General features: G+C 38.9%; 1 protein-coding gene across 1 annotated transcript in view; it reads right to left on the bottom strand.

Annotated features, from left to right (window-relative positions):
• Positions 1-23251, bottom strand: part of PEPD (peptidase D) — a 134663-nt gene extending 111412 nt beyond the window's left edge. The window contains exons 1-5 of the mRNA XM_062007912.1: positions 23214-23251; positions 18144-18327; positions 16762-16889; positions 2697-2760; positions 683-730 (exon numbers count right to left, since the gene is read on the bottom strand). Coding sequence (XP_061863896.1) covers positions 683-730; positions 2697-2760; positions 16762-16889; positions 18144-18327; positions 23214-23230 — 441 coding nt within the window. The 5' untranslated portion in view covers positions 23231-23251. The remainder of the gene's footprint in view (positions 1-682; positions 731-2696; positions 2761-16761; positions 16890-18143; positions 18328-23213) is intronic.
• Between the last annotated feature and the right edge of the window lie 842 nt (positions 23252-24093).

Below are 24093 nucleotides of genomic sequence, written 5' to 3' on the forward strand. Positions count from 1 at the left end.
GATTTTTTTGTTAAGACTTCTGTCTGGCGACTATCATGAGAAAACAAGAAATCCAAGAGCTGCCAACTGCATTTACTGTAAGGGAAAGCTCAGAATTGGCAATCATTTCATAGACAGATTAGAGACAAGAAATCAGATACTCTTAATAATGAAAGGTTTAGAAAATATCTGTTAAGGGAAAGCAGCTGGGAGAGAGGTGATGGGGAAGAAACTTGCAGGGTTTACCTCCACTCTTCCACCCTCCTTCCAGAGAAGTACCACTCCTCCCAGCAGCTGTTCTTACTATCCCACTCTACGTAGAAAAAGTATTTCCTGAATCCTTGTGGGATTCTCATAGGAAGGCCCAAACGTGCTCATGACATGACAAGAGCAGCATAAGACAAAAAAGGAAGTTTGGAGTCATTGTACATAGGAGGAGAGCATGGATGACATTAGACAGGTTTGTCATGTTTTAACAGAAAGCAGATAAAGCTTTGAGAGAGAATATGGACTGCAAGGCCAGAAGTCACAAGTCTTGAGATCACTGAGAGGCCAGAAACCTACATGACTATACACAGGTGGCCTCAAATTTGGCAAAGGTTTGGAGGAAAAGTTAGGGAATGACAGTGCAAAGAAATGCTGAATAAACTGATCTCTCTATTGACGAAAACAAGTGGTTATTCTTCAAAATAATATGACTCACCAAAGTAAGGAGCACAGCAGGTTTCTTCGAAGCCAAGACATTAGATATCTAAGAAGACATTTTAGATAACTATTATTTTTCTTTTTTTCTTCCTCATAACCACATTGATGGCAATTGCATCAACATTTGCTCTATACAAAGTATTCAAGCTGCTAAGACAAAAATGCTCCTCGATATCTTTCAGATACTGTAGTAGACATGCAACAGGAGTCAATAGATTACAAAATATTTACACAGAAATGCAGTACTTAAGTTGATAACATCCTTTAAAGACCCAAATACCAACTATAACTTAAGATTTTCTAAGTCTATTGTCACAGTTTGGAAGACAGAGGAAATAAATATGAGCCAAAAAGCTATAAATGTCACACAGAAATAAGGAATACACATGCATTAATACTATGTTACAATGGGCACATTGTGCTATTCTCACTGGGTCACCTTTTACTAATATATTTATTAGACTCCTTCAGTATCTTTCAAACATTGCCAAACTAATCATCGGGCTAGTCAAGAACTGGGCTCTTGCAAAAGTTGCAGAAAGTTTGGGGCTGAATTACACATTTCTTGAGGCAACAAACAAATGATATAACTCCATGGTGCACAGTTCTACCAACTTTAAACGACTTTAATAGCACACTAATATTATTAACTAAATAAAGCATTTGGCAGTGAGGTTTAAAAACACCAATTCCACATTTTTAGGTTTTGTCCTCTTCATGAAATATCAAGACTGAACACTTACTCAGGTTGGCCATTTGTTGACATAAAACTATCCTGTAAATAAGGCCTCCAGTGACATGACATGGAAAACCAATTCTTAGCAAAACATGCAAAAGTTATAGAAATAAATTCAGCTTTGAAAGCTGAACAGTTTTGTTGCAAGCTTCAACAGATTCTAACTTCAATACACATATAGTCCAGGTGAAAAACAGCCTTTATGTTGGGACGATTTACTGGTTCGCATCAAGAGCTCTTTTTCCTATCAGGGAGGTTTTTAAGGGAAGTAGAAAATAAAACCACACTAATGGTATCTGTTGATGTAAAGTGACACAAGTCAATTAAGGTGACTCAAAAGAAACACGATTTTTAAAAATAAAACATGTATTTTCTTCTTGCAATTTTGACTGTCTGACAGATAAGCATTGGAGTGTCTGCACTCTACAGACTTCAACTCATGTCTCAAAAAGCAACTTCTCCACAAGCTTCCTCTATCTCCAGCTACTGAAACACAGAAGGAAACTTCACTTCATAGCTGGACTCATTATGAAAATGAAACAAAACACACTCACAGCTGATGAGAGCAAAATTTTTGGACTAGGGAGTTAAGAGTGCTCTGCAGGACATAAGTATCAGTTTTCCTTTTCAAGCCACTTTCCATGAAAGTCCCCCACAGAAGCTGCCAGGAATAATGCCCTCACTCTGCTGAGCCTTCCTACCAAAGCAATGGTAACTGGCCTGGTGCACAAGTATACAAAAAAACTGCGCAGAAATTAAATGAAAAATCTAACTATGCAAGTCATATTTGCATTTTAAAGAAATCACTATTTTTGCTTATTAAAATATTAGAATGATCAACACAGAATAAGGCATTCAGCCTTTTCTCACAGCTCTCAGGAACCATAAAGCAAATGTAGGCTCCCAAGTCAGTTAGGTCACGCAATTTCCCTGACAGCAGTGACCTCAAATTTTCAAGGCATTGCAAGAAATGCATTTAGCAACATGTTTCTGTTGGATAAAGACACAGACTGACAGGTCTTGTGATGCACAGAACACATTCACAAGAATGTCTTTGGATTAAGACACCTTAGTGTTCAGCTCAGAATGGGAGACTTACAAAAAACTAAAAGTTACAAGTGCTTTATAAAAATGAAGTATGCTTCTAGTAACTGGAGGGAGAAGGTCCCACCAAGTCAGGAGACATCTGGTAAGCAGAAGACTAAAATTAAGCAAACTCATGCTACATATTGATTTTGTATTCACAGAAAAATACTCGGAGACACAGACAACTCACCTCATTCACATAGTGGACTTCATCCACAGCGTATTTTTTCCTGAAGAATTCAGGGGGATGAATCCTTTGGAAGAGAACAAAAAGAAACATTTGAGTTTAGCTTTACTGTTATATTTAATAAGGCCATAGACAACAAAATAATGTCCTCTGCTCTCACAACAATAGAATCAGATATGAGGAATGTTTTAATAATCTTATCCTTGAGCCCATTTCTCAAAATAGGAGGTTACACAGAAAGTTGCCACAGATACAAAAATCAATGTGCTTTTATTCACTGTGTGCTTGATACTCGGTTTTCTTGGTCTCCTCCAAAATTAAAGGGTTCTTTTTCCTCACTCACACTACACAAGACAGTTTTGTTAAAGATTTTTGCCATGCTATTTATAACAACTTTACAGCTCAATAGATATTGGAAGGATATAGAAAAAGACCATTTTTATCCCGTGTTACACTCAAAGAATAAACAAAACATTCATTTTGTACACCAGTAACCTCTCTGATGTAAATGTGAAGCACACTGAGGGCTATTAAAGACATGGGCTCTGCTGCCTCTATTCCTCAGAACACCAAAAATCCACTCTGACCAAACAGGGTGCGTAACTTTACATGTTGCACATGTAAACTAAATCACTTCCGCTGTTTTCTCCCAATATCCAGGCAGAGACTTTTTTTCTAAACACAAGAATTTGAGAGATCTGCTTGCACAAGTCAGGGCAGATGCTGTCACAGATCAGTGCTCCAGGGCTTCCCCACTGGCTCCCATACCAGTGGCTGTACAATCACTCATTCCTTCCCTTTATGGTAGCAGCCAGTTACTCACAAGACTTTAGTCTAAGACTACAACTTCTATCCCCCTTAAACTTGAATAATCAGTGTAATTCTGAAAATGTCATCTCAAAAGAAGAATAATTTAAAAAACCATTCAAATTACATCTGTCCCCAGAATAAAAGAAAACAAGAAAAAAATCATGGATGTAAGAGCTGGAATTTGGAGGATCCTGTGCATTTTGCTTCCCGAGGCAAAGCAGAAGATGTATGCAGGACCAAACCTTCAGCTGTTTAAACATTACACTGCAAGAGCACAAGACTATTAGGGAAAGAATAAATTAGGCTAGAGATTGAAGAACATTTCTAACCCTTGCCGTGAGGAACAGCAGAAATGGTGGGACAAACAGCTTAGCATCTTTAGGAGATACTCCACAACAAAAGTATGTGTTGCAGCTGCTTTGCAGTACCAGAGCTCAGCTTTACATTGTTTTTTTCAGTCTTGTGCACTGATTTTTCATTTTACATTCCTATATACTCCAAACAGCTGAGACATGAACACGTTTATGGTGTTTCTCAAGCAGTAAAACATAGATAAATATTTTTTTTTTTAAATCTGTGAAAGCAGTACTCAAAAGTACTACAAAAATATCTCATTATATGCTCCCTTTTGCAATGCTCTTTTTGTGGCCTCTTCCCATCACTGTTGGAGGTTTCAAAGCAATTATCATTTATCTTCTCTCCCTGGCTAATTTCACAAATAATAATAATAATAATTAAAAAAAAAATCACTATATCCTCTTATCTTTCTATACCCTGTATTTTATAGTTCCCTCACCTCCAACTTCTGCATACCGTTTCTCCTACAGACATCTCTTTTTCCCTTCATTCATCACACACTGAAGTACTTTAATATTCCAAAAACATCACAAACAGATTTAGCACTTTCCATTTTTGTCTTCTTTTATAGTTCCATCCAATTCATCTAGCATCAGAAAAATCCCAACTGTAAAAACAGCTAATTTATGGCCAATGGTAATTTATGGTAATATATGTTCTTCAGAGCAATACCTCCAAAGCACCATTTACAATTAGCTGCATTGTCTGAATTGAAGAACTGGTTCTTGTAAAGTAAATATTTCTTAAAAGTACACTCACAAATGTCCTGGATTCTATTCACTTCACTTAATGCAGTTCAAGTAGGAGTAGGTCTTGTTTTCCAATATGTCGGTAAGAAAACTTTTGCTTTCACAAGCTGCTTTCCAAGTTGGTTTTGGATTTTTTTTCTTGGTAGTTGCCTCCTACAATTGTGTGGTCTGCAGAACATTGCTGCTAACTCTTTGATTATGGCTAATAATTATCTATCACTGATTCCATTCTAGCTGTAATGGTGGGTGTCGGGAGGTTGGGGCATCCCTTTTTTCTATTGCATCTAGTGACAGGACAAGGGGTAATAGGATGAAGCTAGAACACAAAAAGTTCCATTTAAACATAAGAAAAAACTATTTTACTGTGAGGGGGGATGGAGTCCTGGCACAGGCTGCCCAGGGAGGATGTGGAGTCTCCGTCTCTGGAGGTTTTCAAAACCCACGTGGATGCATTCCTGTGTCACCTGGTCGAGGTGGACCTGCTTCAGTAGGGGGCTTGGACTTGACCTCTAAAGGTCCCTTCTAACCCCTATCATTCTGTGATTCTGTGATCATGGAAAACAGAAATCACATCCAGTTCTGATAAGTTCAAGTACATCTGACACAGAGATGAGGAGTACTTCTCTCTAAAAATGACTCTTAGACAGGTAGAATAAGTTAATTGGTCACAATTTTTAAGTTTGGCTTTGTTTTTTGTAACATTGCTATGGGCTGTCAGTTTCAAAATTCTGATTAATCACTGCAGAGACTACATGCAAAAAACCCCACAGCAAGTCATAAATTAATTAGAAGGATTACCCAAGTGGAAGATATGATCCCAGATATTATTGAATTGTGTCTCTGTGTATCAGAAAAAAAATCCAAACATAAACAGATGTGAACAGAAGCAATGGCCTAATTTTTACAGGCTTTTGGAGGGGGAAAAAAAAAAAAAAAGCTAAACTGTTTAGATTTCCTGGCAACATAAAGTAACAAAAAGCTATGGAGAATAATACACTTCATTCCTAAAAAGACTCAGTATCTTTTCCCTATAGTTTTATAACTCCAGACAAGCAAATACCACTGCTCGTTAGAAATGTCAGTAGTTAGCTTCCAGGATAGTAGGAGTCACCATTTTATTTTGTAATGGACATGAGCAACTCCGAATTCCTGGAACAGCATTGTGCCCAAGTACGCTTGCCCAAGCACCTAGGAAAAAAATCTGGCATCTCATAGTTTATGGCCTTTAAAAAGAAAATGTAAGAGTCTAGTCCTTCTATTTATTACCAGAATATAGTCCTAATTTTTTGTCACCAAAGGATACCTTAAATAAGAGACTGTCTCTAGTTGACCACTTACGATTTACCAAATTTCCAGTCCAGTGAAATTATTTTGGGTTAAATGTCAAAGCTGTTTACACTCTGCTGATGCTTCCTACCTATCTCTTCTCTTTTCCATGTTCTTCTACTCAATCTAGTTAACCTACTTTGTTTCTTCCTCAAGATCTTCATAGCAATTGGGAAATACTGATGATGGCCTAAAGATGTGAAACTACATTTTAAAGAGAAGATATTATTCTGATGCCCTGTCTCATTTTAACAGCTAAAGTTTTATGAAGCACCAAATATTGAAGATTTCTCTTTTGACCATAACAAGTAATTATTGTGAACAAAATTCTACTGAGGTAGCAATGGGAAAAGGAGGAGGAAGAGGAGCAGCAATACTTCGGCTTTAAAAGTAGTGTGAAACATTATCAGACAGTAAAGTAATACCCCACATTTCTCTTCTACATTGATCAAACATGACTGCCACCAGCAAAAGAGTAAAGTAGCATAGTATAAAAAACTAGTAACCAGGAATCCCAGTCACTCAATCAGCTTAGTGAAAACTTACAAGTTTATTCTACATTTTTCCCTTTGGTTTAAATAAATTAAGTGGTAAATGATGCATGTTTAAAAGCCAAGATGCTTCACCAAATCACAACCTAATCATGCCATTGCAGATTTTGTCAGACCACAACATTATGACTGGCTCCACTTCAATGTGATCCTTGCAATAGGAATGTAATACTGACTCCTGTTTATCCATCAGTAAGATGAACAGTTCTGACAGCCTATCTATAAATATATCCAAAATATATTTTGAAGCTTTTATCTCACTGGACAAAATTCAAACTTCTTTTTCTTTTTTTTTCAGTATCTTATTAACCATATTCTGTTTCTACTTTAAACCCAATAAAAACTCAGTCTCACAAATACCATTTTAATGCTGTTGTTCATTACACTGCACAAGAATTCTTAACAGCAACCCTTAAGAGATTTGTACAAATTTGACATTACTGTAAGAATTCCATTAAGCAATATTTCTTTGTATTCTAAAGGACTCTGGAGCAATAGGCTCATAATACCAACACAATACAAGCGTGTTCTAGTTTTCTGAACTGCATTCAAAAGAGAGGTACAAATGAGATGGATCTAAATCACAAATGCCAAAGAGAAACTGTGAACAGAATTTATAACAGCTGATAGTTATTTCTGAAAGAAATGCATCTAAGCCAACTGTTAATATATCTGCAACCTAATTGCTGATATACATTCACATGTATATGTTTTCATTTGCATCTAAATGTTCTTCCAGACAATCTTCAATATATATAACAACTTTTTCCTACTGGTTGCTTTGTATTTGCATTTTTTTAATGCCTCTAGGACAGATTTTCAGTTTTAAATTTTTGCAGCAGATCAGCTGTAAAATGCAATTCAGCTTTTCCTGAACTAGTCCAATTCAGCTTTTCTGCAGCATTTCAGTTGGAGTTTCTAATTTGAGATTACTTATAGTATAGCCTAGAATATATTAACTACATATATTACATATATATTTATAACTATACAAACTATTCCTGCCAGAAAAAAGTATTCTTAATGGTATGTTCATTACAAAAATTCTAGTTGGGATTAATTTCAAAACATTTCCTACACATTCTACATTGTTACCAAATTATTACAAACAAACACTGAAAGAGTTACATATGTATACACCTCAGAAATGACCTGAGCAGCTTTAGCAGAGCAAGTCAACAGCAGGAGATCCCAACTTTATTCAAAGGTGGAAAGCTGACTGCATCACCTCCTCTAATAGTTGTACTGGATCTCTCCCTCCTCACAACACAGATTAATCAAAAAGCTTTAGCTTTCTGCATCCTGTTAACACTGAGAAGTCACCATGTGCTGTAGCAGGCAGCTCTGCACCAGCCTGCAAATAGACATTCAGTCTAAGCAAAAGCCCATTGAATTTCAAGATCCCTCCATAGGGTTGTCTTAACTTCAGTACTACTACTACTGCTTTTACATACCTTACATTTCCTAACATATCTGCACAAGATTCAGATTATAAAATCCAAGACAGATCAGAAGAAGCACATGTATTTAATTTTTAGCTTGATTTCTAGATGTTTTCTAGATATCTGGTATTATTGTATGCGCTGCTGTCAAACTTTGTTAACGGCATCCTCTGACTTGGCCCTACTCTAATTTTTACAACAGCCTGGAAAAGCCCTTGGTCAGCTCTTTTAAAATATTTGGATAAAAACATGACCTTTACGACCTATCTAACCTCCTGTAAGTTTACTGCTGAAATAGAAACTAGTTCATCACCATCATTTTGTAATGTTTCACATCTATTTTGTTTCTCTCAAACACAGAATGAAATTACTTTATTCAACATTAACCTCAATGTGGAAATGGCAGTTTCATCATTTCCATCTAGTAGCAGAATCTGTTTGAATTGTGACTGCCAGTTTTGCTCTCTCTTTTGTGTTGTACTAATTCTTTGCCTTAAGCTTGTCCTGTCATCCATCTAGGATCATTCAGAGCTCCCTAGTAGCTGAGTTCTCTTGTGATCAGCTTGTCAGAGCAGGCAGACACATAACCATCAGCACACTTTAAGTATTCACTTACACACTACAAAAAAACAGTTTTCCATTTCTGTTGCTTTACATCCACATGATTCAAAATCCCAAACCTTTAATATTAAAATTTGAAAGGTTTTACAGAATTCCTTAAGTCTTCACATCTGGCCTTGTCTACATTTTGAAACTACTCTGAAAGAAGAGTGCCTTACTGCATTGTTACACATAAAAAAAAAAAAGCAACAGGTCTGTCCTAACAAGCTTAAATGCGAAGTAATCATTCTCCTGCAAAGACAATACTAAGTAAATACCACATGGCACAGACAACAAAGCAGAATTCCAGGCCATCTGACCACATATGCTATCAGCGAACATATTGAGGCTAAACGATCAGAATCACCTGCAATTTTTAAGCACTGAATCTGGCTTTAGCAAAAATAAAACCCAAACCTTAATATTAACATTAATGTAATGTATTTTTTTAAAAAAGATCAATGGGAATCTCTACGTGAAAGTCAACACCAATTTTGAGGATCTCTTAGCATATCAGGGAGGAAGAGAGCAAGTACTGACATAAAGCAAGACATGCCACACTAAAGATTATCTCCTTCAATTAAAATACGGATCCACAAGCTTTGTCCACTACTTACTGCCTTTCACACCCACAGCTCCTGGCATTTACCAGAAAATGATGGTCTTAACAAGCAGTAATCAAAAGTAAGAATTAAGATAATTGGAAGAATAACAGAACAGACAAATATCAAATATACTATTCACCATAAAGTCTAAAGCAAAAGGGTTTGTACACAATGTTCAGGGCACAGCACTCTCTTAAAAGGCCCAAGTATTGTCTAAAATGCATTAAAAACTTCCCAAGCTGATGTTGCAAAACCAGAAGAGGAACATTCTTGATGCAGTGAGACAGAAAAGCTAAAACTAGCAGACTTCACATGAAAGCTTTCTGCTTTATGAGGATACAACAGTATTGCTTCATCCATCCCACCCTAACTTTCACATTCAGATTAACAGATATAAAATATGACTTCATAGTAAATTAACTTTGTCTTGAGCAAATATTCTCTACTGAGGAAAGCAAATGCCCACACTAAGCTACACATAGTTCCTGTGTGTATGTGGCATGTACATGTTTACTGCCAGCAAGGCTTTGCATTACTTAACATTGCATTTTTTCCTCACTTACATGAGAGGAAGCACAGGCACAAGGAGTAAATTGGACAAGCATAGTCTTCAGCACTTGAAGTTCTACGCAAACAACAACTCATTCTCAGGCCTTGCTAGAATGAGCTTAAAGCAGAGTAAAGGTTTCAGTGAAACTGAATACAAAGAATACGAATCATGGCAAAAATTAAGGCAGATGAATAGAAATGTATCAGCAAAACTCACAGAGCTGAAGGAGAAAAAGAGATACAAAAGCTATGTTTTCATGCTGTCAGAGATTCACCAATGAACTCCCTCCTCATTACAACATCATCAACTTAACAGATGGCAAAGCATTAACCAAACAAGAGGGTGTTGAGAACTGCTAGGAAGAACAACACAGGAGGCTTTACAAGATACCAGCAGATGTTCCTGACTTTGTCCAAAAAAATGCAATCACCTATATATCCAAAAGGGATTTCACTATCTCAAACAGGAAGATTAAAAGGCATCAAGCTAGATTTAAAACAAAGCAGTACTAAGGGTCTTGCTGGTATCACAGGCAGCCTCCAGCAATGTTTTCACTACCTTAATGTTGCTCTCTTTCCACGTTTCTCAAGATTTCTGTTTTATCCTTTGAAAGATCTGCATATACAGAAACTCAGATTCCCTGGCTCCTTTTGATACAGTCAAGAGTAAGATGGATTGTGAGAACATAACAGAATTTAAAACAATTTGAACTGAAGACTCAAACTGATTTGACTGGAACTGGTAACCAGAGCTGTAACCGAAGCCACCTCTAGCAGCGGGCCAGAACAGTATAGTCCACACGCATGACGCTGGACACAGGATGCTGGGTATGTGACATTAGACTTCCCAGTGCTACACATAGATCATGCAGAAGCAGAATAACTATGAGCAATATATAAACCATTGGGCTTATTAAATCGGAAATAAGTATTGAGAAGCCTCTCAGTTCTTCCTAAAAAAACTACCTGTTTCATCTACTTCAAAACCAGAGTCTCACTGCTCCTTCTCTGCTATTCCCACCACAGACATTCCCAAAAGATAAAAAGTTCTTTAGTCTTTCTATAAATTCTACCTTAAGAGGCAGTGCCTCAATTAGACTTTTAAGAGATACTATCAAAAGCTACCCCAAAGAAAAAAATCCAAACCAGAAAACTTCTAATTGGTAACCTTTGCTTTATTTCTCTCTGCAAATAAAACTTTTTCTTGGAGAGAAGGGCTCTACACTGCCACATAAAAAACTGTAAGAAAGGAAATGTTTATATACTTGATAACCCTGAAAGAGTTCTTGTAGCATAAGACTGCTGACAAATACTCATTATAAAGCTCTCCTCACAAAAATTTTAAAAAGCATAAAAAGAATTACAATGGTTAAGAGAGAAAGTGTAATTTCTAATATGAAGCAGAGAGCTCCACACTCAGCCCTGGCAGCCACGCAGCAGAAGGAGGTGTGGACGTGCACTGCTGGAAAATCCCCACAGGCATTGCTTTTGCTACCTGCATCAGTCCAGGCCTTGGAGGAAAAACACATGGCAAGGCTTGATCAAAAGAAAACTTGGATTCTCTGATATTTCAAAACGTTATCAGGAGTTTACATCCCTGAACTCAATCCTCCTGCTAGCACATTGAATAAAGTATAAAACAAGAAGTGCCTGGTGGGAGTTATCAAGATTCCCTGTTGTACCACAGGAATGAGATGTGCATGGGCAAAATTCAACTATCCCATGCTGTGGTTTGAAGCCACATCAGGATATTAAAAACCTGTGGTGCAGCATTGTCAGACAGGTTTACTCAGTGCTGGTTCAGTTTCTCAACACATCCAAATCAAAAAGAGGAGAGGAAAAAGCACTTTAACCTTCATGAAATCACCACCTTATGCATTCAGTTAAAGGTGTATTCTGGTAAAGATTCCAAACAGTGGACTGATATAAATTATTATTACTGGTTTAAACATTCTCAGCAGGAAATGCAAGGAAACTTAAGCAATTAGAAAGTAAAGATTTCTAAAAACAATTACTCAAGTAAAAGTCATAGAAACAATACAACAATCCTGGACCAGCAATGCCTGTGGACAATTGGAACATTGAGACACTGACTAAACTAGTCATTTGAGAAGCCAGAGCATTTGAGCAGCACTATTTAAACAATCATCAGTAAAGTGGCAAGAGCAATCCAAACACTAATTATTCTGTAAAAGTAATTTTTACCCACAGAAAATACCATAATCAATGAATGAGAGATAAGAAATGGAAATCACTGTACTGTTCAGAGAACTGGAACCACCAAAAACAAGCAGCACGGGGAATTGCACTAGTAAGTCTCATCAATCAAAAGCAACCAGCTTTAGTGTATGATTTTGAAAGGATCAGATGAAGGGTAAAGAGACAGATGTACTATCTGAATAATAGTAAAATATTTGATAAAAATCTCTCTCAAGACTGTTACTCTCCAAAATCAACTCAAATTGGCTTAGACAGGAACACCATGATGTGACCTGAAATCCAATGACTAGTCATAATAAAAAAGGGAAAAGCCTAAAGTAGAAAATATAAATAAATAAATAAATAGATAAAAAGATGAGCTTTTCAAGGTCTGGGAAACCCTCCAAGCTGTATAATTTTCGACTGATGTTCTCAAAAGTTAAAGTGATAAACAGCAATGGACTGCACATCTTGATTAGTAGGATACTGCAAAGACTGAAATTAGTTCTGATGTGATTCAGAAGCAGGACTATGTTCATGAGATCCACAGATGGCATTTGCAGGTGGTAACAAACTTTGCAGATAAATTGCAATTGCCAGTTGGTACAAAACAGTAATAAGATGACCTAAAGCTATTACAAACTGTTGTGGCTTTTTGTAAATAGCAAAATAAAGATGCAGTGGACAGGCATAAAGGACAAATAGCAGGAAGAGACTGAAGCCGATAGACATGGAAGAAGAAAATGTTAAATGTACTTAATTTTAGAGAAAAAAAAATACAAGAAAAAATAGCAGGAAATACCAGTTCAGAAGGTAAAAACAAAGACCCCTATAGAGTATAGCATCTGAACACACAGCTCCAGATTATGCTATGGAGAAAAGGATTTGTGTGCACCATGTCAACAAAACTCTTCTAGAAAAAGTCCTTCATTCCTGCAAAATCTACATCAAGAACAGCAATTAGGATGATTTAGAATTTGTTCCCTACAGCACCCACATACACTTCACTACTTTTTCAAAGACTTATCTCCAATTTCAGCTTGCAAAGAATGACTATACTGCAGGCCTAAGAGTAATTGATGGACTAGTCACAGCTACCATGATACAGCATGATAAACTTACCATGCCGTACACAACTTAATATCCACAAGTATTCAAAACACAAATGCCATAAAATTTAAGCAATCCCCATTAAAAAAAAAAAGATATCAAGAAAGCTATTCCTTAGCTTCCAGTTTCCATGGTCACATACAGTCGGGGGGGGGGGGGGGGGGGGGGGGGGCGCGGGGGGAAGAAAAAAGGTCTAAATAGCCTGAAAAGTGGCTGGGGAAAAAAAAGTAAACGGAAACCCAACCACATACTTCTGCACTTTTTCCCAAAGGCAGTAGAACTTCTCAGCTTTGCTGAAGTCAGTCAAATTTAATCACCAAAACCAAAGGTTGATTTTGGTTGCAATCTACTTAGAAAACAATTACAATATATAAAACACTTCCTCATTAGGTCATCCAGCTTTAAAATTTGCAAAGCATTTCACTGTGCTTTATTACAGCTCCAAAGTGCCACATCAAGTTCAACTTTGCAAATACAGATAGCTTCCAATCAAATTCATGGAAAAACATTACTTACAGTGGATGCAACACTAGATGAATGTTGTTATACTTACCAATCAGCCAGCAGGGCTTTAAAGAAAACACAGGAAATTGCACATAAATATTGCTCTGTCCCATTTAATATGTATTTCTAAAGTTAGAGCATGAAAGTGTTAAATATTTTTGTTTCCCATTAAAAACACTCTTTATGTGGCAAGGCAATTAAGTTATTTTGGCATCCGCTCCACATAAAGCAGCTGCTGTACAGTATGTTTTACTTTATGAAATATCTTTAATCAACACACTGACTAGTTCTGTCATTTATAATTAAGGAGGTAAATGGCAGGTGCAGCATTAATTAGAGAAATTGAAGTCTCTCTGCAAGACATGCAGTCACACCAACTTAATGCTCCCTAGGAACAGAAATGATTGCTAACAGCTTTGCACCACAAACTTGACTAGGTAAGGCCTTGCAGGGAAAGAGGGGCATTTACAACAGTTACAGTGCTGAAGCCTTTATAATCTTGTATTACCAAATTCACTTCTTAAATCCTTTGTCCAAAACTATGAATGGAAAAATACCTGAGGACCGCAAAAGCCTACCCACCGCATCATCCAGTGAGAGTCTTTGTTTCTGCCTTGTGAACAACAGGAGGGGAAGGGGGCAGCTACAGATCAAGAGACAGGCAAAGCAGTTCACTTAGTTGGAAAGATTTCCCCAGACAACTAAGAAATGGGCTAGCTCAAATTTGGAGAAGTGCCCACACTCATAATTTAAAAACAGCACAACTGTTGTTGCAATCCCTTCCCAACATCAAAGTCAGACCACCAGTCCTACAATTACCCTCGTAACAGCTCTGTGAGGGGTTTTTGGAGAACATCAATAGCCTGTGAGTTAAATTAATTCTCTCCTCTCTTTTAAAACTGTAGAGGTCATTTTGGCTTGAAGGACTGCTAAAAGGTCGCCTTGCAGCTATTTACAAAACTTCAGAGTGTACACATTCAGTGACAAGTCTGACAAGACCAGTAACACTTCCAAAGAAGTTGCAGTCACCCTCAACACTGGTACTACTAGCGCTGTGTCCTTGGCAGACCACAGCCCAGGCTGGTACCTTCATTGTCTCCGTGTTACCTGCCCTGTGGAGTTTGCAGGCACTACCTCAGCATGACAAACTGCTCATAAAAACCACTGCAGTTGGTGAGACTAAAATAATTGCAGTGCTCATGGCTTCATTTGTAAACAATCAGTCTCTCGATCTCCAAACAAATGCTCTCAGACATTTCATTGGTTTTGGACAAACTAAGACTACAATTTGAAAGAAACCAAGAACATTTCTTCAAGGCAAAAAGGTTGACCACCTGACTGCCACCATTACCCAAGCTACTTTGTAAAAACAACTCAAATGTGTGGCCTTCAGAAGTGAACACACAACAGTATATCAAGCAATGCATTTAGTAATACAGTAGTAGTAAAGAGCCTTCTGCATTCTTTTTAAGAGTATCTTCGCATTTCTGCCTAACCTCACAGTGCAGATTCCCACATCTGTCTTAAAACAGAAAGCAATATAAACATCAGGCAAAGCAACTGCACCTGTGTTATGAACTAGAGGACCAGCTGTAGACCTCCGCAAAATACCAACCTGACAACTATCATATGAGGTGTTGCATTGACTTGTGCTTCATGGATGTGAAACGAATGTTTCTTTGGGGGGTTGACAGTGCCTTCAAAATGAGCACAAACAAGCATTTTGAAGGCAAACCACAGTAGATAAACATCAATGGACAGAAGGCAAACTTATTTGTATTTTTCTTTCAGTGCTAATTTTGACTTAAAATTAAGACTTCTGGGAAGGAACACAATCCCTAGCTGTGTGCAGTACCCCCTGCCAAACAACTTATGAAGCAGAAAGGCTACTGACTCACAACCGAGTTATTCATCCACTCTCTTTCTGACAAGCAGAAAAAGTACACGACCAGGGCTGACAGAAAAGAAAACAAAGATTCAAACAGAGGGATCCAGGAAGGGCAAAGAGCAGAATTTAGAAAACATGAATGCTGTGATAAAGACAATTTGTTATACTCTGCAAGAAGACACAACAGTAATAAACCACTTTTAATTTGTAATTCTGTGCAATGCATGTTATTGGTTCATTTACAAACAAATATAAAAGCCACAATTTACAAACATCATTTTACAAACATTTACAAATGAGAAGGTGAAGTTTCAATAACATTTTTAAGCTTTTTTAGATTAGGCACAATCAGTGTGAAATTGCTGAACTGAACTAGCAGAACCAAACTTAGGAGGAGGAAAAGCTTTGTCTGTAAACGGGAACAAGCACAACGAGGGAACAGACTTCGGAGAGCTCACGTGGGGGTTAAACAGAATTTACCCTCCCAGACAGGTGCAGCTCTCAGATGAAATATTTGACAGCAGTATTCACATTTTCATGCAATCGCAAACAATTTCAGTTCACAGGCAGGTCTAAGACAGTGATATTCATATAAACTCTCTAAGAAGACAGCAGCCGTGCCCTACCATATGGTCTGGCACAGCTCAGCATATGGGATTGGTTGCAATTGTTTTCCTTTTCCCAAAATTAGCATTAAAATATAAGTGATAGCTTCAATTAGAAGCAAAGCAGTCTGAGTTCAAAATATTAAATTAAAAGTAAGCCAATGTTCTGAGACTATACAGACAACAAAAAAATTTACAGTTTGTTAGAGGAGATAAATACAATTAAGGCTGAGAAAAGAAATGAACACATAAATAAATCACTTCACTACTATGGCACTGAGCAATATTTACTACCACTGTGGATAGTGAGATGTTTATGGCATACTCACAGATCAGAATTAAAATCACAATCCCTAGTCTGTCAGTTCATATCAAAAAAGCATCAAAGAGGCTGAACTATGTTCTGCCACTCAAAATGCTTCATTAGCCAAGGCAACTGCAAACTGGTTAGGCAACTGAAAAATCCTTGCAAAGACAATTTACCTAGTTTTGTCTTAACATAAGACTTGTGCTTTTCTTTATTGTTCAGCTTCCTTTCATGGATACCAGGAGACCCAAAGGTTCCAGGTCTAAAGGGATTCTCAACCCAATTTGATCATTTGATATCATGTGATCAATACCAACTGAGCACGTTCTGTATCATTGTATGTACATATCATTAAAATTCCTACCAACGATTTGGTGGAATCTGATGAAAATGAGACAGCATTCCAGCTCTACAGACTGTTACGTTATATGAAGTACTCAGAACACAGTTAAAAGATACATCTTACTTTCCCATCCAAACCGCATAGCTTTCAGGGAGTTGTGGAACAAAAAGCATGGATCTTCCAGTATCAACATCTACTGCTCCAAAGCAGCCTGCTTCAGTTACTCCAAAAGTCCAGTGAAAGTAAGATTCCTAGGTTAAGACAAAATATATTCTTAAATGAAAACTCTCACTTCTACCAGCTCTAAAAATTCACTACAGTACACACCAATCCCTACTTCCACATATCTGAAAGAGATCTCTCGCTTTAGGGAGAGGGGAAGTGGTTTAGGTCTAAAGCCTTTCAGACTGATTAATCTTATGTTACAATAATACAAATTCCTCTGCTGGCAACTGGAAAGGACCATTAATAAGCTACAACATGAAATAACCAGGTCAACTCAGTACAATAAACATACACCACTCAATAAAATACATTCTTCCAATCTAGAATTAGGGAAGGCAGTATGAGAAAGAAACAATCATGTCACATAAGATAACACAAAAGCACAGTGCACTTTGACTGTGTTTGTGATGGCAGAGTACTGAAGACCCAACTATCCCCAGAGAAAAGGAAGCTGCACTAGGAACAGCCTTTAACCAAGAATTATTTTAAGGACAAGCAAGCAAACAACAAAACACCTGACAAGACAGTGATGAATTTTAGTAAGGACAGACATGCTCCGATACGCTAAAAGGTGCATCTTCTCTATAACCAGATCAATAATCATATTAAAATATGTGCTATCTGGATTAGAATTTATTAGGTTTGTTTCTTCTTAACAGCTCAAATTCATAAAACAAAGTATCGTGTCAGCCATGCAAATTACAGGATATGCATAATTACAGTTCAGTTACATCAGCTTCCCCAAAAACTAAAATTGTGTTCAGCATGACATTAACAAGGTATTAAGTTCTCTTTGTGACAAAAGAACACACAGGTACCTAAGGAAGAGTCTAATTTGAGAAGACATGTTATAAATTCCAAGACGTCTACTTTGCGGACTACTCTATTTATTAAAACTTGAAATATACTTTTCAATTAATTCAGTTTAGGTCTGCTTTAACATGTTTCACTACAGAAAGAAAGTTATTTTTTGGGTCACAGAACAAATCCTGAAAAAAACTAAGAAATGTTCCATTACTGTCATCAATATTACGTTAAACACTGATGGTCAGTAGGGCCTTGAACAGGTTTAGGCCCTTTAAACCACACGATGACCTGAATACTGATGGACTGAAAGAGAAATTTGAAGCTGAAGAGGCAATGCTATAAAGAAACCAATTCATTTAAGTGAAGCAAGGCAATGCACACATAAGAGGTAAAGAGAAAATAATTTAAAATCACTTAAATATTCATGCAGTTGAAGAGAGTTTCTTAATTTGTAGTTAGGGTTTGGCTCTTACCTGTCGAAAGATGATCCCAGTATCAGTGCAGTATCTCTGAGTTTCCTCTCCACCCTGCAGCAGAACAACCGAATTCCTCTGGACGTCCTTATTCTGTCTCAGGCGGTCACACAGTCGTCTTCTGTTCAAGGCAAAGAGTGCCACAGGCACTTTCAAGGTCTCATTCCCCAGCCAAAAAGAAGGTCTACAAAAGATATTTTTAATTGACAATTAACGTAAGACAAAGGCAGTGGTTAGCATGGTTCAGATGCACAGTGTTTGTTACTTTAGTCTAGAACAGAAAAAGAAGGTTAGTTCCACTCTACAAACCAGACACTAATCACTCAAGGAGAAGATATGTTGTATACAAGCATAGCTCTCGAACAACAATCAAACATTGCTCATACAAGTGCCAAAAGAAAAAGGTGGCAACAGGAGACAGGACAGGCTGCAAAACTAGGGCCCACAGTATGTCACTTACTACAAAAAGTAGCTGCAGAAAGCCTAGGTTGGCTGAGTAAAGGCAAAACAGTAGAGAAGGAAATGAATTCTGAGTCACTGAAAACAGAAGTGGAAGGTTACTCAAAAGTCTGGCAAACTTCAGCAAGTCTTTCTGGGAAATGTTCACTAGCTGAAACAGGGACCAGAAAGACTAGATCACAGAGAGCAAAGGCAGGACAACAGCATTTCCTGTTCTCAAACAGTATCTGCAAGTTTCTTTTCTATGTACGTACGTTTATTCTTGCAGGTGACTGAACTGTGGCCACCATCTGCCCCTAAAGCAGCACAAATGTGCTGAGACGGCCTGGAATGTTTCGGAAACACTGTACTCAACAGAATCAAGAGTGGAAGAATATAGTTTAAAAGAGAACTTTCTCTTAAAATAAAGTGATTGATATGCAATTTAAGGTGTTCCAAGTATAACAAGAATATATTGCTGAATCATTCACAATTCTAGTAGGTCCATCCTTACACTTGTTGAAGCTTTACCAGTAGAAGCTCAGTAGCTTGTTGTAGGATTTTTTTTTTTTTTAATTAGATGAGGAAAGGAAAGCTAAAAGCATTCATATTTTAAGTTTAACATAGTAAAGCTCTCATTTGGAGTTTCAATATTACAAATGAATACTGTTTTATCAATAAAATCCCATGATTTAAGTCCAGTTTGTGCCTCCACCTTGGCTTCTCCCAGCTTATTGAAGACTGATTGGCTGGATGGTCATTTTCTACCAGATATCTCCTCTAGAAGCTTAACAGGTGCAGTTAAAATCATTACATTAAGATGACAAGAAATGAACCACCAAGGGTCTTAACCTTAGATAGGCAGAGCTCCAAATCTTAGTTATTATATAGTTTTCATAGGGCATCTGAAAGGTAACCTTTGATTTACAGCTGCATAAAGTGAATTCCTGAAAGACTTTATCAGCATCAGAAACGTAAACCCTATAATTTCTTACTGCAGATACAGCATAAAAGAGCTAATAAAATATTTTACTTGTTTATAACTACTTGATATAATAGTGCAAGTAATTTTAGAAGGTGAAAGACTGCTCCTTAATCCAGTTTTCAAACTATCTGCCTGGGAGTTCAGCTGATGGTGCACAAAACATAAATGCCTTTATTTTTATTACTTCTCACACACAACCCAGCACAAGGTTGGGGATGATTCCAAGGGCTGCAGACTACCGATTGCAGTACACCAGCATAGCATGGAAGCATGGTGTAAGCTTCTGTTTTGGAATACCCATGTCTATAGGAAGAATGAAGTAAATTCACAAAATTCCAGCAAAAGCTACCAAAAGTTTTAAATCAGATAGCAAACCTTAAACTAAAGGTGAACAAGGCTTTTTGGGTGCAAAGCTATGTCTCAGAAACTCAGCAATGTACAAAAGGTTGAAAACACTGTTATCAAAGCAAGACCAGCCCCTGGAGTAATTCAATGCAGGGTCCTAGAAATCATACACCCACCTTACTGCAAGTATAAAACGGAAAACAGAACATCATCAGATGCTCTTATGCCATAAGTTGCTCTCAGATCTTTGTATCTGCTCATTAAAAAATAAAAAAATACAGAGGTTGTAGCACAACCTGTCATGTTTTGCTTCAAAGGAAGAAAAAAAGGTCACATTCATTGTAATGTTCCTCTCTTCCCAAGTTGGGGTTTAATGCATTGTGGTGCAAAATGATGGTTCTTCTGTATATTTTAACTAAATCCATGGCAAAACTCTGTTGTTCCTTACATATACCAGATAACCACCTTCTCTGCTTCAATTTGATACAGTCCTCCACAGTAGAATTTGGCCCTGTATAGTTGAGTTTAGACTTGCTCAGTTTTCCCACAGGCACGGCCTTGGTCTGTACTTTCAGGCTGCTTTAAGAGTCACATCAACTGAGCATGCTGGACCCTGCAGCAAGGCCTGCAGGACACAGTAGGGCTGGGCTGAGCATTGTTGTTCCCTAGGTTCTCTGCTGAGCACTCATGTGTTAATTCATGCCTTGGACGGTATGAGATTGCCAGGCAATAGACTCACTTTCACAACTGAAATTCTGCAGAGAAAATCAGCTAGGTTTCAACTTAGAGAACTTTGGTCCCTCCACAGCCTTTGTTCTCTCTTTCTTCCTGCAAGCACTCAGATAACAAACTCATGACACCCTCAAGGATGGGCTAACACCACAAGACACCCACAGCTACTGCTTTGCCTGCAGAGATTGGGTCACTCTGCACTCATGAGCCCAGCGTGAGCTTTCCATAACTTACACAGAGAGCTCTTTTCAGAGACTAGCACTGACACAGGAATTTAAGCTTTAAAGAAAACACAAAGAGCAAGGCTGCACATCTGGCTTTCTGTTGCAAATAATGATTTGGGAAGAGAATTCTCACAGTACTCAAGACCACAAAACAGTCCTCACACACAGGCCTGGCTGTGTAACCCACAATCTGTTTTCATCATTGCTCTGTTACTAAGAAATACATGAAGGTAAGTAGGTTTCAATAAGCCTGTTATTTTTTCCCTATTCTTTCCAGCTTGACTGGAGGGACAGGAGTTACAAACTCTGTGACTATACTATGACTACTATTTAGCACTTTTTCAATGTCAAATATAAGAAGCTATCACTATGTCCCTTGTAATTACTTTAGTAGTTACAGATATGTAACTGCCTCGGGTGTATCAACCCTGAAAATACATTGTAATTGCATACAATTACAATGTAATTGGCATACAACTCTTTGGTATTTGCCACCTACTAGTTCTTCATAGAGAGGGGGTTACACACTTTCAGTTTTGGTTTGTGACCTCTAATCACTTGGTTTATATCACACCACACACATATGTCAGGATTTAATTAGCACAATATGCTGGCTGCTCCTTCAAGGTCTGTTTCTTCTATTGGTGCAAGGACCCAGGAATCTCCATCTACGAACTCACCTCAAAACTTTCACGTACATTTACGCATTTGATAATGAACAATATTTAAGCCAAGCACTGCTTTGTGGTGCATGCCTCTTTGAACCTATGAAAGGTTCTGCATATAAGCATTAGTTGATGACAGAAACATTTACGTGACTTGCAAGACCAGGACAGGACAAGGGAAGCTCAGCTTCGTCACTTTCTCTAGCCTGGCACCAGTATTCAGCCATTGCTCAGGCTGGTAAAGACCTCCCACAGCAGCTGACAGTTTCCCTGCTGGCTGTCATACACAATTTTTATGATCATTTAGGCCTAAGCCCACACAACAGCTCTTTTATTTTATTATACTGGAAGTGAAATGCAGCTGGGAACGTTAACCCACATCTGTTTTTTTAAAGGATATTTTTCTTTTGCCTGGAATTGTTGATTTTCAGTGCTTATTTCAGAAGCTTTCTCTTTTCAGAGAGCTTATATGTTGTTACTTACGATTCATCTAATATTTTGGATTTGTTTTGATGCAACCACTAAAACACACTGGTAACCAGAAATCTTATTTTATTTCTGGTTTTCCTGCTATTTTTCAGTTAACCTTTTCTACATTTGTTGTTTAATAACTACCATACCTGTTCTACTAAGGTCAGGCAAACAGGATCCAGATTTCAATGGAGAAATCACTGAAACTACTTTTTAAGAAGTTACTATCTGTTTGTTAACTGGCCCTTATTTGTTTGTTTTGAGCAACAGTCACTAACATCAGCCTGAAGACCAGCCAACTTTTACTCCTGTTTCCACACAAAGTACATGAAACATGAGGCCTACACTAAACAGCAGCACAAGCAAACAACCAATACAAGCGAAACAGTAAAAGCAACTGCCATCAGTTAAGGCATAAAATGGGTATTTTCTTCACAGTGAACTCAGTATTCCTTGTAAATAAGTCACTAACTTGAAGTCCTGGCCCTGTTCAATATCCCACATACCTACCACAGCCCAGCCTCACTCTCAGTGGGACAAGCTGAGAACCCTCCATCACTGTGGGAAAACAGAGGCAGGATTGGACCTCCCAGGAAAGCAACCTCCACCCAAAGAGGAGAGAGGCAGCACCGAGTCCCAGCGTGACCTGCTTTTGTAACTACGAAAAGTTTCCCACCCTCATTCTGATAAATTTTTAATGGCACTTTCTCAAAGCACTGGAAGAAATGGCTGAGTTTATCTATAAAATATGGGAGAGTCATTGCGTTAAGTAATCCACAGTCATCTTTAAGCATGATTTCCCAAACTCAAGGCAACTTAAAGACTAACCACGGGCTCGGGGAGAGGCACCGCCGAGCCGACTCGGTGAGCAGGGTGCCCCTGGGACCCTCCACGGTTTTCTCGCCGTCCCACCCAAAAACCGTTTTCATTTCAGGGAGCCCCTGCCCCGCAGCAGGCAGCTCGGCGTCCCGCGCAGGCTACACGGCCACAGCCAGCCCGCCGCCCCGCCGGGACCGGCTCTCCCCAGCCGCCCTCCGACAGCCCCGGCCCCTCCGGACCCCGCAGCGAGACCCCGCCGGCCTCGCAGAGCCGGGCTGGGTCGCCGCCACGTACCAGCCGGCGGGCGGGGGTGAGCGGACTGAGAAGAGGCACAGCCTCGCCGGGGCGCGGGAGCCGGGAGGAGCAGAGAGCGCCCAACAGCAATGCTTACCCTGCCACCGCAGCCATGTTGCCTCCCTGGCCTTCGCCTGTCATGTGACGGCGGGGCGGGGCGGGGCGAGGGGAATGCTGTCCCGTGAGGGAACGCGGCTGTGCCTGGAAGATGCTGTCCCGTGAGGGAACGCGACTGTGCCTGGAAGATGCTGTCCCGTGAGGGGAGCGGCGCTGTGTCCAGAAGATTCTGTCCGGTGAGGGGAGCGGCGCTGTGTCGAGAAGATGCTGTCCCGTGAGGGGAACGGGGTCCAGGCTCCCCTCGGGCCTTGTGCGCCCTGACAGCTCACTGCTGTCCTCACAGACTGCGCCTCTCCTCAGGCGCTCAGACGTAGATGGGGCTCTGGCGAGGGCCGAGACTCGGGCTCCGTGCCAGCTGAAGCGTGGTGTTCATTAGGAACGCTCTGCGAGAGAGGTGGTTCTGTAAGCATCACCTCGTGCGATGGCTTCTTGTACAAGAAACAGTTGGTGCCATCAAAGCTAAACGCTGTGTAATGGAATAAAGCCATTTACTGTGAATGCTGTCATATAGAATCACAGAATCCTAAGGGTTGGAAGGGACCTAGAAAGATCATCGTGCCCACCCCACTAGAGCAGGACCTTTTTACAACAGAGCTCCCCTAAATAAATGGTTGCTGAAAAAAAAATCCATTTAATGTGCTGTGCTGCTATAACCCCTGTAAGAGGTGCTTTCCACTTGCATTTTGAAATGGAGAGAGTGTTTAACAACAGTCTTCAGGTGCGGACTGCTCTAGCTGGTACAAGTCCTTGGATTTGCCTTACTCTGCTGAATTTTGCTCCAATACACACAGATTTCTTCAGAACCGAAGTTGACTTGCCTTAAAATTATAAGCTACCTGAAGAAACCAACGACTCATAGG

This window comes from Colius striatus, chromosome 14, assembly GCF_028858725.1.
Source record: "Colius striatus isolate bColStr4 chromosome 14, bColStr4.1.hap1, whole genome shotgun sequence".
Classification (NCBI taxonomy): domain Eukaryota; kingdom Metazoa; phylum Chordata; class Aves; order Coliiformes; family Coliidae; genus Colius; species Colius striatus.